The sequence below is a fragment of the Vipera ursinii genome (genome assembly GCF_947247035.1).
Source record: "Vipera ursinii genome assembly, chromosome: 7".
Lineage (NCBI taxonomy): Eukaryota > Metazoa > Chordata > Lepidosauria > Squamata > Viperidae > Vipera > Vipera ursinii.
The window spans coordinates 54,087,587-54,102,884 of record NC_139521.1 but is presented as its reverse complement, the minus strand read 5'-3'; the positions used below and the strand labels follow the sequence as shown (position 1 = coordinate 54,102,884).

Here is a 15,298-nt window from a genome sequence, read left to right as displayed (position 1 = left end):
TCAAGTCAGCATTATCTCTTGACAACTGCCTGGACTTATCCCTGCAGGGTTTTTTTGTAGCAAGGTTTTTGGAAGTGCCTTGCTATTGCTTGCTTCTTAGTATGTGATGAAGCAGCCCAGGAATCCAACTGGCTACAAATCTAAGGTAGGACTAGAATTCAATCTCCAGAATACTAGCCTGGTGCTTTAACCATTATACCAAAGTGGCTCTCAATATATATTATTATCAATACCAGAGAAAACCCATTTTGAGGGGAAGCAGCAAGGATTGTTCAATGAATTTTGCCCATTGTTTGAGAGGAAGTCTATTACTGCTTGCAATTAGGAAAAAATTTAGATCCAGGCTTCTGTCATATCAGAAGCCCCTTAAGCCAAGATTCATTGAATCATTTTTATTGTATTAAAAAGTTATCTGCGCTAATGTAAATACATGAACAGGCTGGTTTAGCAGATAGAAGTTTTCACCCAAGGAAGTGGGTGTTTATGGTTGAGTGGGCATGTGAATTAAGGGCTCTTGTCGCTTTTTGTTGTTGTTGGCTGCAAAGTCGTGTCTGACCCATCGTGACCCCATGGACAACATTCCTCCAGGCCTTCCTGTCCTTTCTGGAGTCCATTTAAGCTCATGCCTACTGCTTCAGTGACTCCATCCAGCCACCTCATTCTCTGTCGTCCCCTTCTTCTATTGCCCTCAATCTTTCCCAGCATTAGGCTCTTCTCCAGTGAGTCCTTCCTTCTCATTAGGTGGCCAAAGTATTTGAGTTTCAACTTCAGGATCTGGCCTTCTAAAGAGCAGTCAGAGTTGATCTTCTCTAGGACTGACCAGTTTGATCGCCTTGCAGTCCAAGGGACTCGCAGGAGTCTTCTCCAGCACCATAGTTCAAAGGCCTCAATTCTTTGGCGCTCAGCCTTTCTTATGGTCCAACTTTCACTGCCATACATTGCAACTGGGAAGACCATAGCCTTGACTATATGCACTTTTGTTGGCAGGGTAATGTCTCTGATTTTTAGTGTGCTGTCTAGATTTGCCATAGCTTTCCTCCCCAGGAGCAAACATCTTTTAATTTCTTGGCTACAGTCCCCATCTGCAGTGATCTTGGAGCCCAGAAAAATAAAATCTGTCAATACCTCCATTTCTTCTCCATCTATTTGCCAGGAATTGAGAGGGCCGGATGCCATGATCTTGGTTTTCTTAATGTTAAGTTTCAAGCCAACTTTTGCACTCTTCTTCTTCACCCACAACAAGAGGCTCTTTAGTTCTTCTTCACTTTCTGCCATTAGAGTGGTATCATCTGCATATCTTAGGTTGTTGATATTTCTCCCGGCAAACTTAATTCCAACTTTTGATTCATCTAGCCCTGCCTTTCTCATGATGTGTTCTGCATATAAGTTAAATAGGCAGGGCGACAGTATACAGCCTTGGCGGACTCCTTTCCCAACTTTGAACCAATCAGTGGTTCCATGTCCAGTTTTCACTGTTGCTTCTTGACCCACATATAGATTTCTCAAGAGACAAATAAGATGGTCTGGTACTCCCATCTCTTTAAGAACTTGCCACAGTTTGTTGTGATCCACACAATCAAAGGCTTTAGCATAGTCAATGAAGGAGAAGTAGATGTTTTTCTGGAACTCCCTAGCTTTCTCCACGATCCAGCGTATGTTGGCAATTTAATCTCTAGTTCCTCTGCCTCTTTGAAATCCTGCCTGTACTTCTGGTTGTTCTCGATCCACGTACTGCTGGAGTCTAGCTTGTAGGATTTTAAGCATAACTTTACTAGCATGTGAAATGAGTGCAATGGTGCGATAGTTTGAACATTCTTCAGCACTGCCTTTCTTTGGAATTGGAATGTAAACTGATCTTTTCCAATCCTGTGGCCACTGTTGAGTTTTCCAAATTTGCTGGCAAATTGAGTGTAGCATTTTTACTGCATCGTCTTTTAAGATTTTGAATAGCTCAGCTGGAATACTGTCACCTCCACTAGCTTTGTTGTTGCTCAGCTTTCCTAAGGCCCACTTCACTTCACATTCTAGGATCTCTGGCTCGAGGTCAGTGACCACCTTATCGTGGTTATCAGGGACGTTAAACTCTTCTTGTATAGTTCTTCTGTGTAATTTTACCACCTCTTCTTAATCTCTTCTGCCTCTGTTAGGTCCCTGCCATTTTGGTCCTTTATCATGCCCATTTTTGCATGAAATGTTCCCTTCGTCTCTCCAATTTTCTTGAAGAGATCTCTGGTCCTCCCTATTCTATTGTTTTCTTCTATTTCTTTGCACTGTTCATTTATGAAGGCATTTTTATCTCTTCTAGCTATTCTCTGGAATTCTGCATTCAATTGGGCATATCTTTCTTTTTCTCCCTTGCCTTTCGCTTCCCTCCTTTCCTCAGCTATTTGCAAAGCTTCCTCAGACAGCCATTTTGCTTTCTTGTATTTTTTTTCCTTTGGGATGGTTTTAGTTGCTACCTTTTGTACAATGTCGCGAACCTCTGTCCATAGTTCTTCAGGCACTCTGTCTATCAGATCTAATTCCTTAAATCTATTTGTCACCTCTACTGTATATTCAACAGGGATATGATTTAATTCATACCTGACTGGCCTAGTGCTTTTCCCTACTTTCTTCAGTTTAACCCTAAACTTTGCAACGAGAAGCTCATGGTCTGAGCCACAGTCAGCTTCTGGTCTTGTTTTTACTAACTGTATAGAGCTTCTCCATCTTTGGCTGCAGAGCACATAGTCAATCTGATTTCTGTGTTGACCATCTGGTGATGTCCATGTGTAAAGCCGTCTCTTGGGTTGTTGGAAAAGAGTGTTTGCTATGACCATCGTATTCTCTTGACAAAATTCTATCAGCCTGTGCCCTGCTTCATTTTGTACTCCAAGGCCAAACTTGCCTGTTATTCCAGTTATCTTTTGGCTTCCTACTTTAGCATTCCAATGCCCCATGATGATAAGGACATCATTTTTTGGTGTTAGTTCTATAAGGTGCTGTAGGGCTTCATGTTGTTGTTGTTGTTGTTAGTTGCAAAGTCGTGTCCGACCCATCGTGACCCTATGGACAATGTTCCTCCAGGCCTTCCTGTCCTCTACCATCTCCTGGAGTCCATCTAAGCTCACGCCTACTGCTTCAATGACTCCATCCAGCCACCTCATTCTCTGTCGTCCTTCTATTGCCCTCAATCTTTCCCAGCATTAGGCTCTTCTCCAGTGAGTCCTTCCTTCTCATTAGGTGGCCAAAGTATTTGAGTTTTAGCTTCAGGATCTGGCCTTCTAAAGAGCAGTCAGGGTTGATCTCCTCTAGGACTGACCGGTTTGATCGCCTTGCAGTCCAAGGAACTCGCAGGAGTCTTCTCCAGCACCATAGTTCAAAGGCTTCAATTCTTTGGCGCTCAGCCTTTCTTATGGTCCAGCTTTCACTGCCATACATTGCAACTGGGAAGACCATAGCCTTGACTATACGCACTTTTGTTGACAGGGTGATGTCTCTGCTTTTTAGTGTGCTGTCTAGATTTGTCATGGCTTTCCTCCCGAGGAGCAAGCATCTTTTAATTTCTTGGCTACAGTCCCCATCTGCAGTGATCTTGGAGCCCAGGAAAATAAAATCTGTCACTACCTCCATTTCTTCCCCATCTATTTGCCAGGAATTGAGAGGGCCAGATGCCATGATCTTGGTTTTCTTAATGTTTAGTTTCAACCCAAGTTTTGCACTCTCCTTCTTCACCCGCAACAAGAGGCTCTTTAGTTTTTCTTCACTTCATAGAACCGGTCAATTTCATCCTCTTCAGCATTGGTGGTTGGGGCATAGACTTGGACTACTGTGATATTGAATGGTTTGCCTTGGATTCGAACTGAGATCATTCTGTCATTTTGGGGATTGTATCCCAGTATTGCTTTTCCTACTCTTTTATTGACTATGAAGGCTACTCCATTTCTTCTGAGGGATTCTTGTCCGCAGTAGTATACCTGATGATCATCTGAATTAAATTCACCTATTCCTGTCCATTTTAGTTCGCTGATTCCTAAGATGTCGATGTTCAGTCTTGTCATCTCTTGTTTGACCACATCCAGCTTTCCTTGATTCATGGATGTTACATTCCAGGTTCCTATAGAGAAAAAATCTTTACAGCATCGGACTTTCCTTTCACCATCAGATATATCCACAGCTGAGCATCCTTTTGGCTTTGGCCCAGTCGCTTCATTCTTTCTGGTGCTACTAGTACTAGCCCTCTGCTCTTCCCCAGTAGCATATTGGACACCTTCCGACCTGAGGGGCTCATCTTCCAGCGTCATATCTTTTTTTCCTTTTGGTACTGTCCATGGGGTTTTCATGGCAAAGATATTGGAGTGGGTTGCCATTTCCTTCTCCAGTGGATCACGTTTTGTCAGAACTCTCGGCTATGACCTGTCCGTCTTGGGTGGCCCTGCAAGGCATAGCTCATAGCTTCATTGAATTACACAAGCCCCTTCGCCACGACAAGGCAGTAATCCATGAAGGGGTGTCACTTTTTTATACCTGGCAAATTAAACTGATACATTGTAAATGCATAGTTGATTACCTTTGCTCAATTTAAATCTGTGTGAGGTTTCATTTCAATTTAGCCCCCATAACATTCACAAGAAGAAATTACACCTGGATACATCATTTTTTTTATTTCTGCCTACATGTTTATGTACCTGACTCTAAAATATAATGGTTATTAAAAAACACAAACAAAATAAATCTAATACATCAGCATTTCCATTCCTGTTCTAAAACCAAGTGCTGACATTGCCATAGATTTATTGGTAAAGGTAAAGGTTGCCCCGCACATGCGTGCTAGTCGTTTCCAACTCTAGGGGCCGGTGCTCATCTCCGTTTCAAAGCCGAAGAGCCAGCACTTGTCCGAGGACGTCTCCGTGGTCATGTGGCCGGCATGACTAGACGCCAAAGGCGCATGGAACGCTGTTACCTTCCCACCGTAGTGGTCCCTATTTTTCTACTTGCATTTTTACCTGCTTTTGAACTGCTAGGTTGGCAGAAGCTGGGATGCCAAAGTTCTAGTAAGATATTTACCAATTGATCATGTGCTCAGAGATTTTTCTGCTATTTTATTTTTGCCACTCTTCTGCTCCTAAAGAAGCTGAAACCTTGTGCAGCATTTGGTTAAACAAAAACCTCTGGTTGATTTCACAGACATCGATATGGAAATGATTTGATATTACTTTCTTCTAGGTATTTTCTTTTTAACTTCCGAGTCCTGCGATATCCGGATTCAAGCCAGCGTAGCTTCAAGAAATCAGCCAAGGTTGCCTAGAAGCTGCTCCCTACCTGGCACTAATTGGTGTAAGAGCTAATACGTTGGTGATCGTCTGGATTCCAGTTATCCAGTTATTCCAGATGATTACCGTCTGCATTCCAGTTATCTAGCATCGACACAAAGCCTGCCAAAAGGCTAGCCTTCCGTGGCAGGCGTTCTGGGTAGAGAAGCAGAAAGGACTCTCTTCAAACTCTGCAAATCCAGTCCTGACTGCACCCCCTTCTCGGTTTATTTAGCCTGTAGAAACGGAGGTATTAGAGCGAAAGATAAAAGTCTAGGCAGAAAGCCACAGCGTGACATTTACACAAACACTTTCACCTGCTTTTTCCCCTCACAAAGAGCAGGCGGGCCGACATTACCAAGAGGCGAAAAGCCCCTCCCACCCTTCCATCCCAGGGGCGGGGACTTTATAAAGGCAGCTTTAAAGGTGCAACGAAAAACGGCAGTTCAAACGTGCGCCGCGTCTTTCTCTCGTCTTCGAGCGCCCACGTTTCCCCACGACAAACTCCCCTCTGCCACGCCGCAGTTCCCGCGCCGCTCTTTCCCTCACACACATCCGTTACCCGCCTTCCCTCCGTCTCTCCCTCCCTCCCTCCTTCCTTTCTTCCTTCCCCCTGCCTCCCGCCAAACCCGTGACAGTCTTTGAGGCACGCCCTGCCAGGCCAGAGCTGCTGTTTGCCGGCAGGCTGGGGGGGTCAGCCGCGCGCTGCCTCCGCCCGCCCGCCCGCCAAGCGCGACGACGCCGGAGCGACCCGCAGCCGCGCGGGGTGTCCGTACTGAGGCCCTCCGCTTTCGGAGCCGCCGGGACGAGGACGGGCGGTGACGGCCATGGGCTCGACCGAGGAACTGCTGCTGCCCCCCGAGTACCTCTTTGCAAGCGAATGGGAACGGGAATCGGCGCCGTCGTTGCCGCCCTTAAGGGGCAGAGGGGGCGCATCCCGGCACAAGCGGCGGCGGCAGCAACAGCCCCCCCATTCCTCGCTGCCTCTGGCGGGGGACGAGGACCAGCAGCAGCAGGTGAGCGTCAAGGAGCTCTCGTGAGAAGCGGCGTCTTGCCGGAGACGCGTGTCAAGCATCGCCGGGTGGTGTGTCACGGAGTCTCACTTTCCTGGGGAAAGGGGACCAGGTCGGGGGAGTCGGTTTAGGGAAGCCGGACCGCGAGGCCTTTGTTCCGCTCTTGCCTTCCCGTGCAGACATGAGGGAAATGGGGCTTGTGTGTGTGAGGAACGACACACCTACCGTACTTGCACGAGGCAGCCAGACCCAGTAATCCGCTCCGGCAGGTAGGAGTTTCCCCTCCCCTTCTGGCAGAGCCGCAGTGTTGTAGCTCGGCGGCGAAGTGTTTTTTCCTCCCATTCTGGGAGAAAGAGAGCAAGCATTTTTCCCCCACAATAGGGCAGCGATGCATCTGAGTTTCTCCTTTGCCTGGTTAAGTTGGGAAGAGGCTCCTGGAGAGCATGAAAACGTTGCACTTCCGTCTAAGCATAATGGAATTGTCTTCTTGCCCAGTTTGGGGGTGAAGAAAAACGTGCACAGCGTGATCATTTTGATATTGTTAGATACATTTTTATTATGTAGGAGTAGGATTATTTCCTACTTGTGAACTGTTTCTCAGACTGGACATTTGATTTTTTTAAAAAAGAAAATCAGGAAGTTCTGCAACATCACATTATAAAACTATTCTGTATTGACATTTAATTGCTTTTTTCTTCTCAGTCTCCTGTTTAGGTGTCTTTAAATTTCATGTCTTTGAGAATATTTGATGTTGCTGTCTTAGACTGTAACCCATCACTGTATCATTCCTCAGCATCCTTTTGCAGCTTGTCCTACCCACTCTGGAGGCCTCTGATGTTTTCCCTGGAGATACACGTGTAAGAAATTCAGTAGGTTGTTGAAGAAATGTATAATAAACAGTCATATCACGACTAATGTGTAAGAATTCCACACTTGCCAATGAGAATTTCATTGAAATGTTGACCTTTTTAAAAGGGAGTTTTCATGTCCATAAAAATTTAAAAAGAATAAAACACACACAGAGAGAAGAAATGCTTAGCATAATAATAAGCCTAAGCTAAGATGCCACATCATTCAGGTATCTGTATTTATGATTTCTGGAGGGGTGCTTGGAATATTTTGCTAAGAACAGTATGAATATTTGAATAATGAATGTACAGATTCTCATATAATTAGAATTAAGTCTCACAAGTATGACTTGAAAAAAATGGACAGAGATAACACTAAGAGTTCGGAATGTTCTCACACTAAACAGGTGCCAGCATCCCACTGACCTTGGCTAATCTTCAAAATCTAAACAGATGCACTGCAGTAAGTCAATCATGAAGCAATAAAGTGCATGAGTGACAGTCTCCAAAATTTGATTGAGATTGTTATTACAGTTAAGCAAAAGCAGTTGTAAATTCATTCTGTTTTTATTTGATCCTAAACATTAGAAAACAGAATATTTCACATAAAACTCCTAAATACTCTTAAATATATTGTTTTTGTTAAGTTTCTCTATTTCACTGTTAATGGCAGAGGTATACAATGTGCAAAGTAAACAATTAGACTATGTGAAATAGAATTTCTCTGCAAAGATCTTCATCCACATATTATAATCCTTAATTTGTACGAGTCCCAAGAGCGAGTGGCTCAAAGAGCTGAAATGCCATTTTATTCAAAGTGATGGGAAGATAATCACTTACCAAATTGAAGAAAACATCAAATTTTGCAAATAAACAAAGCACCCCCAAATTAAAAGAGATTTAATTTCTATGTTAGTATGGTACTTGCTCCAGCTAAACTTTTCTATTTTAATTATTTAATATCCTAGCAGATTTTATTTTCTTTGAGGCTATAATTTTCAGAATGCACTTATTAAAGAGAATAAACACCTGGCATCTGTAGTTTCAAAATTATACAATACTGTGATACAATTTCCACCTCTGAGCAGATGTTTCAAGGACATTATTAAATAATTTATTTTTAAAAGTACTGCAAATTAATTAATGTAAATATGTTTATATTAATTAAATAAAATTAATATAAATATGTTACAAGCTTGGTGGTTCAGGAAGTGAAATTATTTCCCAAGTACATGCTTCATTTCACAGTTCCTATGGAAATAGATATTTACTACAATTAAGGGAACTTTGTATTACTTTTTGCTCTTTAGATCTCAATGTGCTACACAAATGTATATAACACTTCTATTTACTATGAACAAAATTACATCTTTTGTTATATACCCTTAATTACTGAAGCCTTGTAAAGTAAAACTGAAATAAAAAGCATCCTGGATAGTATACACCTAAAATTCATTTTAAGTTATTACAGGGCCTATTCTGTTTTTTCTTTTTAGCAGACTAATTAAAACTAACCTTCCTGGAATAAAGAATATGAAATCCTAACACGTTTGAGTAAATTTGTACAGGAATGTTTCAGTTATTCAGTTATTCACTGTACTCCAGTAAGGTCAAGATTCCTTGACCTACATTTGTTCTCAATTCTGTTACTGGACCATTATCTTCATGACTAAGTGCTGATTTCATTTGAGTTGCTTATAAGAATTAAATTAGTTCATTTGATATTATATCTTCACACCTAACAATTACAGGCAGTTTCTGTGTATTTGACCACAATATTTGGTAATTGTAGTGCACGGTTTGTCTCGAAAGCAGAAGTGTTACACAATATCGAAAATAAACATCTTAAGATAGCTCTAAAATGACTAGACTTGTGGTTAAAATATATTCTAATATAGAAAGAAAAAGTGTATTCTATTCAATTTTTACATTAAGACTTAAATTTTAACAATAATGCATGTTGACTGCATTGTTAGAACTTGTTTTAAAATAGAATAATCATGTACCATATCATATATCCACATATCCAGCTATAAAAAGGAAAACTTATTTCTTAACGCTCCTAACACTTAACACTCATTCAAAATTTGCGTGAAATCAGTTGGAGCAATGGGTTTGTAATTTATGTTAAATTGGTACTGTTATTTCCAAGTCTCTCTTATTAATTTCCTGCCTTTGCTCTGTCCTCTAAAAGGTCTCTTAAATGTGTCCTAGATGTATAGAAGCTTCCTTTCTCTGAGTACTTCCCACATAACTGCAGATGCATTTAAATTACTCAATTGGAATTTTCAAATTAGGGCTCTTTTGAAATAGTTTGGAAAAATTCTTTAGACACATAGGAAACTGCTTTTCTGGATTTCAGTAAACTCTTTTTGTGGCCCCCCCACATGCCCCGAAACATCTTGTTTAAACTGATTACAAAGTATTAAACATCTGTTCTAAACGGTCTTAAAAAGTAATGCTTTGCAACACAGGAGCATGTACAAAGTGCCTCTTTTCAAATTCTTAAAATAGTCTAATTCTTTACAAGCTTTATTTGTCTGCTTCAAAAGACACTTCCCAACAATCTCTGTGTGCATGTACATGATAGCCACTAAGTGAAGTAGTTATATAAGCGTGTAATGCAGAGATAGCCAGCTGCAGCTTCAAAGAGGTACTTTGTTGTCCAATGCTGTTAACCAACTGAGAACCAATCTCATGTAGTGGTTAAGGCACTAGGCTGCTGGGTGACTTTGGGCCAGTCATTTTCTGAGACCTAGGAAGCAGGCAAAGGCAAGCCAGTTTCAAAGACTAGTCCAGGCAGTTGCTAGGAGTCAACTCTGACTCAAAGCTGTTAAAAAAATACTAATTATTTGGGCCAGATCAAATTACCTACATTAGTCCTGTACAAAGCAGAGAAAGGGAACGGTGCCAGTGTGTGTCTGTGTTTTTCTTGTTGGTCTATGACTGTAATGATTTGATAGTATCTGCATGTTTTATTGTTTAAGTGGTATATTAGTTTTATGTCTGCCATTAAGGAAGAAACTTTAGTTCAAAATGGCAAGGAAGGTCTACAGGTAGTTCTCAAGTTATGATTGGAACCAGAATTTCTATCACTGAGCAATGTGGTCATAAAATGTGATGTCACATTACTGCATTGCTTAGCAACAGCAATCCCAGCAGTCCTCATTTCTGTCATGAAGTGAACACCTCACATGACTACAATTTGCAATTTCCTACCAGCTTTCAGCAAGCAAATTCAATGGAATAGTTGGCAGGAAGCCACAAGTCCTGGGAGGCTTGCAAGCAAGCTTGTAGGTAGATAAGTGCTATGGAGGTAGGCAGATGGGTGCTGTGGCACTGTAGGAGGAATGGCAGGGGAGAGTACTAACAAGGGGAGGTGGGCATGTACTACAAAATGCAGGGGGATACTGCAGGTCGGTGCATGTGCTACAGAGTATCTTGTACTCCATAGCTCAACTCCTTAGGGAAGAAGGAGTGACATGTGACTTTGCCTGCCAGCTTCTCCATTGACTTTACTTGTGGGAAGTTGACAGAGGAGTTTGCAAATGCCAATTCCATGACTGCGGGACACTATAAGCATCATTAGTGTGAGGCAGTTGCCAAGCATCCAAATCATGATCATGTGCTGTGAGGATGCTGTGATGGCCAGAATCAGAACCATGGTGCAGTCATACGTACCACTTGTTGAGTGCTGTTGCAAGTTTGAATGGTCACTGGATGAGTGATTAATTGAAGAGTAATAATGATAAACATTAGCCAAAATCATTTAGTGATTGCATTACTCATCTATTTAAAAAAATCTTACCATTGAAATGTATAGGATTGTATAGGATTTAGCTATATGAAGAAACAATTAAATTTGCATCTATTAGTCAGTCCTATAGTCCTATTAGTAAGGGACGCGGTGGCTCAGTGGGTTAGGATGCTGAGCTTGTCGATCAGAAGGTCGGCAGTTTGGCGGGTCGAATCCCGAGTGCCGCATAAGAGTGAGCACCTGTTACTCGTCCCAGCTTCTGCCAACCTAGCAGCGTTCCGTGCACCTTTGGCGTCTAGTCATGCCGGCCACATGACCACGGAGACGTCCTTGGACAAGCGCTGGCTCTTCGGCTTTGAAACAGAGATGAGCACCGGCCCCTAGAGTCGGAAATGACTAGCACGCATGTGCGGGGGAACCTTTACCTTTACCTTTATAGTCCTATTAACAGACTAAAGAGGACAATGAGATAAAAAGAACCTTTCTAGTCTATGACCCATGTGGTACAGTTGAGCATTATTGCTAGAAGGTGGAAAGCCATATTGTACTTTCATATAGTAAAAAGATAAATACTGTATAAGGAATTAAATTTCATATAATATATCCATACAAGTACAAGCTAGTACTTTATGTAGGAGCTGAAATGACTGAAACAGATTGGAGAGTAAAGATATTTCGTATATAAGGTTTCCCTGTCCAGTCTAGGGCACAGTGCCCATTTCTGTTTCTTGGCCAAGAAAGCCAGTGTTGTCCAAAGACATTTTCTATAGTCATGTGGTCAGCATGGGCTATACGCCAAAGGCGCATGGAATGTTGTTACCTTCCCATCGAAGTGGTACCTATTAATCTACTTGCATTTGAATACTTTCGAATTGCTAGGTGAACAGGAGCTGGGGCAAGAAACAGGAGCTCCCCTGATTGTGTGGTGCTGGGCCTTGGACCTGGGCTGTCCGCTCCTGGTGACAAGCTCAACGTCTTTAACCCCTGAGCCATGTTATAGCATATTAATAAAGTATTTGGTTATATGACAAAGCATAACAATACTATTGAAAAAAGATAATTGTTTAATAATATAAAACAGAGCTAGTTAATCTTGACAAAATATTTCAGATTATTACCCTTTAGAAAAAAAATTAAAGCTATTTTTGCATGCAAGGTTGCATTTTAAAAAGCAGAATTACTATCACAGGGTTTTATTTATAGATAGATAGATTAGTAATCTTTGTTCTCTTTTAATTCTAGGTGCTACAAGAAGAAAGGGAAAATGACACTGAATCAGTTACTGATGACTATAAAAAGATGGGGACTCTCTTTGGTGAACTCAATAAAAGCCTCATAAGAATAGGATTCACAAGGATGTATTTTGGAGAAAGGATTGTAGAACCTGTAATAATCCTGTTCTTCTGGGTTATGCTGTGGTTTCTTGGACTACAAGCTCTTGGATTAGTGGCTGTCCTGTGCCTTGTTATTATATATGTTCAGCAATAAAATACACGGGATAGACTATTTCATATATTCATGGATTTACATATTTAGCTGAACAAGAATGGCATTACTACTAACTATTGTGCTCAATATTATGTAGCCATTAAATGTTTGCATGGGGTTTTTTTCGTCCAATCTTTGTAATTTAAAAAGAAAAAACATTCTTATCTGTCATGAATAAGTGAGTAAAATATTCTCAGTATGAGGCAGTGTAGTCAAATCATTCATTTACTACCGTAAATCCTATTACTAAGTGGAAAAATTCTAATTTTAAGAGGTTTGGAGATACAAACATACTTTTCATTATATGAATGGTGCTTTTATATTCATGCAACAACAGTTTTCAAAAAATACCTTTTATATTAAAACTAAAGGTTAAAAAGCCAATTTTATGAGCTCTTGTGTTGTATGATTTTTTATCACCTTGTAAATCTCTTTGCAAATTTCTTTAGTGAGTTCTTTAGGAACTCATCTTAATGACTTGTAAGTGTATCAGAAAAATGTCAGTCTAAAAATTCTTAGACATGACAGTAAATCTGGTGATTTTTAATTTCATTTTTTATTATGTGTGTACTTATAAAAAAGCTTTCTCTGGAAATAGGATTCTTCCTTTCTTTTTAATGGACTTCTCCTAATTTATCTCAGTTTAATTATTTTATGTGCAGTCTCTGCAAACACATTATAAGAGCAAGCTACATAAAGTATTTTTTCTGAAATTGTCCATATCTTCCCTTTTAAATGAGTATTTTGGGGAGAAGAAATAAATACATTTTCTAGTTATAAAATCAAGGACTGATATGTATTGAGCCAAAAATATTATAAACATTCTTTATCAAGTTTACTTTACAATGTGAATATTCACTGCAGAGAACCTATTAGATCATAAATGCTGCACTGTTATTTAAGTTATTTAAGAACCATGGAGAATGTAGTTGATAAAAACAGCTTGCACAATTCCTCCTCAAAGCCATGTTTTCTGTTACTCTGTTAAGTCAGTATCTATTGTGCAACTCTAGAACCCCACTGATTTTTTTTAGTGAAGCTCTTTGTGTATCTTAAAAGTATGGTGATTACATTGATTTACCAAGTGGAATTTTTTGTGGGGCAAAATTGGGATAATAAATTATCCATCACAACTATAGAAATGCATTGCCAAACAAATTCAATCCACAAATAAAAAGTTCTTTTTGCCATGTTTACCATAGCAAGAATCCAATGTAGAAGTAAAATTTGGAGATTCCTTTTTATCTGCAAGACTATTGTGTCATTTTTCTACTGTTCACAGTAGGGTACAGATTTTTGAAGAAATATGTAGGAAAATATCCACACAACAATATCCTACCCTAGATCAACGGTTTATAGGCAAAAGGAAGATCACCACTGGACAAAAACTAGCTTTCATAATATTTGTTATTTATGGTAATATAATTTTCCTTTTTACTTTAGCTGTTCTAAGTAGGATATTTGTAGCTGAAATTTGCTTTCGTTATTTAAATTTAAGAGAAATTCCAGCCTCTCTTTTAATAGTTAATTTTTATTTCATTAATGAGTCATCAGTTTTTACTTTTTATTCACGTAGTTCATTGAAAAGATTTTTTTAAAATTAAAACTTGTCAATTTATTTTGTTGTAGACTTTAAAAATGTCACTTGTTCTGTTGATATGACCCTATCTAAACAATGTACAGAATCAGGATTATTGATACTGCATGGCTGTTACAGCTCACTAATAGATATCTGAAAGTTCTTATTCATTTTGTGAGAAGAAGCAGGCTTATGTGTTTCAATGAAATGTCAGAATATATGCAGAAAAACCATATACAAAGATGCTTCTCTTTGCAATCAGTATAGCTGGGTGTTAAATTCTATACCCTTTTTTAGGGACAAGATTTGCTCCAATTTTAGAACCTAAAGAATGCCTTTATAGGTATTCAGAAAACTAATTTTTTTTAAAAAAAACTGTTATTGGTGATGAATTAAGTGCAAGTATCCTAAGAATGACTTTCAAATGATTTTCAAATAACTACTCAGTTCAAACCTGTAGCATGTGTATATAATATATACTGTGGGTGTGTGAATGTTTATTTAGAGCCCATCATTTGGCCCATTTACAATGATTTTGAAATGGTTCTTAAATGAAAAATCTGATCTTTTGATCTTCAATTATTACCATTCTACTATTTTTAAATCTAATATGTTTTGGAAAGGAATGGAGCAAATACTATTTTATATGAATTCTTGACTGTACAGTATACTGAAGAGCCATGCACTATGGTTTAGTTGTCAATAATCCCTGCTGAAGCTCTTTACATGTCAAAATATGCTACCAGATTTTGGGGTGGGAGGGTGGGGGGAACAGGATTAGGTATACTGTTCAGGAAGATGCAACCAGGCATCGAAACTGGTAACCTCACAGATTCTTTTGAAAGTATTTTTGATCACAGATAAAGATTTGCTCTGAAAAATGTAACACCTAGAATGGTTTTAATATTGAATTATTTCCTCAGAAGTGTTTGTATGAAATTATGCTTCTACAAATTCAGGTTTTTAAAAATAAAATTTCTTTTGGTTTAAACATTGCTTTTGTCTGATTTTTTAAATTAATGAAGATTTATAATGAAATATCTTTAGTAAAATAGGACCTTCAAAAGGCATAGTTGTATTCTGAAGGTTTTTGTTAAAAAACATTATTTCCAATAACTAGAAATTACAGGTAGTCCTCAACTTAAAACAGTTCATTTAGTGACAATTCAAAGATACAATGGCACTGAAAAAGTGAGTTATGTCTGTTTTTCACACTTACAACTGCTGTAGCATCCCCATGGTCATGTGATTAAAATTTGAATGCCTGGCAATTGGTTCATATTTATAACAAGGGGTCATGTGATCACCTTTTGCAACCTTCT

The 15,298-nt window shown here is 39.5% G+C and overlaps 1 protein-coding gene across 1 annotated transcript; it reads left to right on the top strand.

Moving 5' to 3' along the window:
• The first annotated feature begins 4,893 nt into the window (after window positions 1-4,893).
• On the top strand, window positions 4,894-14,972 carry FAM241A (family with sequence similarity 241 member A). Its single transcript, XM_083367984.1, has 2 exons — window positions 4,894-6,307; window positions 12,152-14,972. The coding sequence occupies exons 1-2, from the start codon at window positions 6,119-6,121 to the stop codon at window positions 12,395-12,397; spliced, it is 435 nt and encodes a 144-aa protein (XP_083224110.1). The 5' UTR covers window positions 4,894-6,118; the 3' UTR covers window positions 12,398-14,972.
• The last annotated feature ends 326 nt before the right edge of the window (window positions 14,973-15,298 follow it).

Bases quoted from the DNA above. Each gene is read 5' to 3' on its own strand.
- FAM241A (XM_083367984.1), top strand. From the start codon at position 6,119: ATGGGCTCGACCGAGGAACTGCTGCTGCCCCCCGAGTACCTCTTTGCA. The intron at 6,308-12,151 runs GTGAGCGTCAAG...TTTTAATTCTAG, and splicing joins ACGAGGACCAGCAGCAGCAG to GTGCTACAAGAAGAAAGGGA.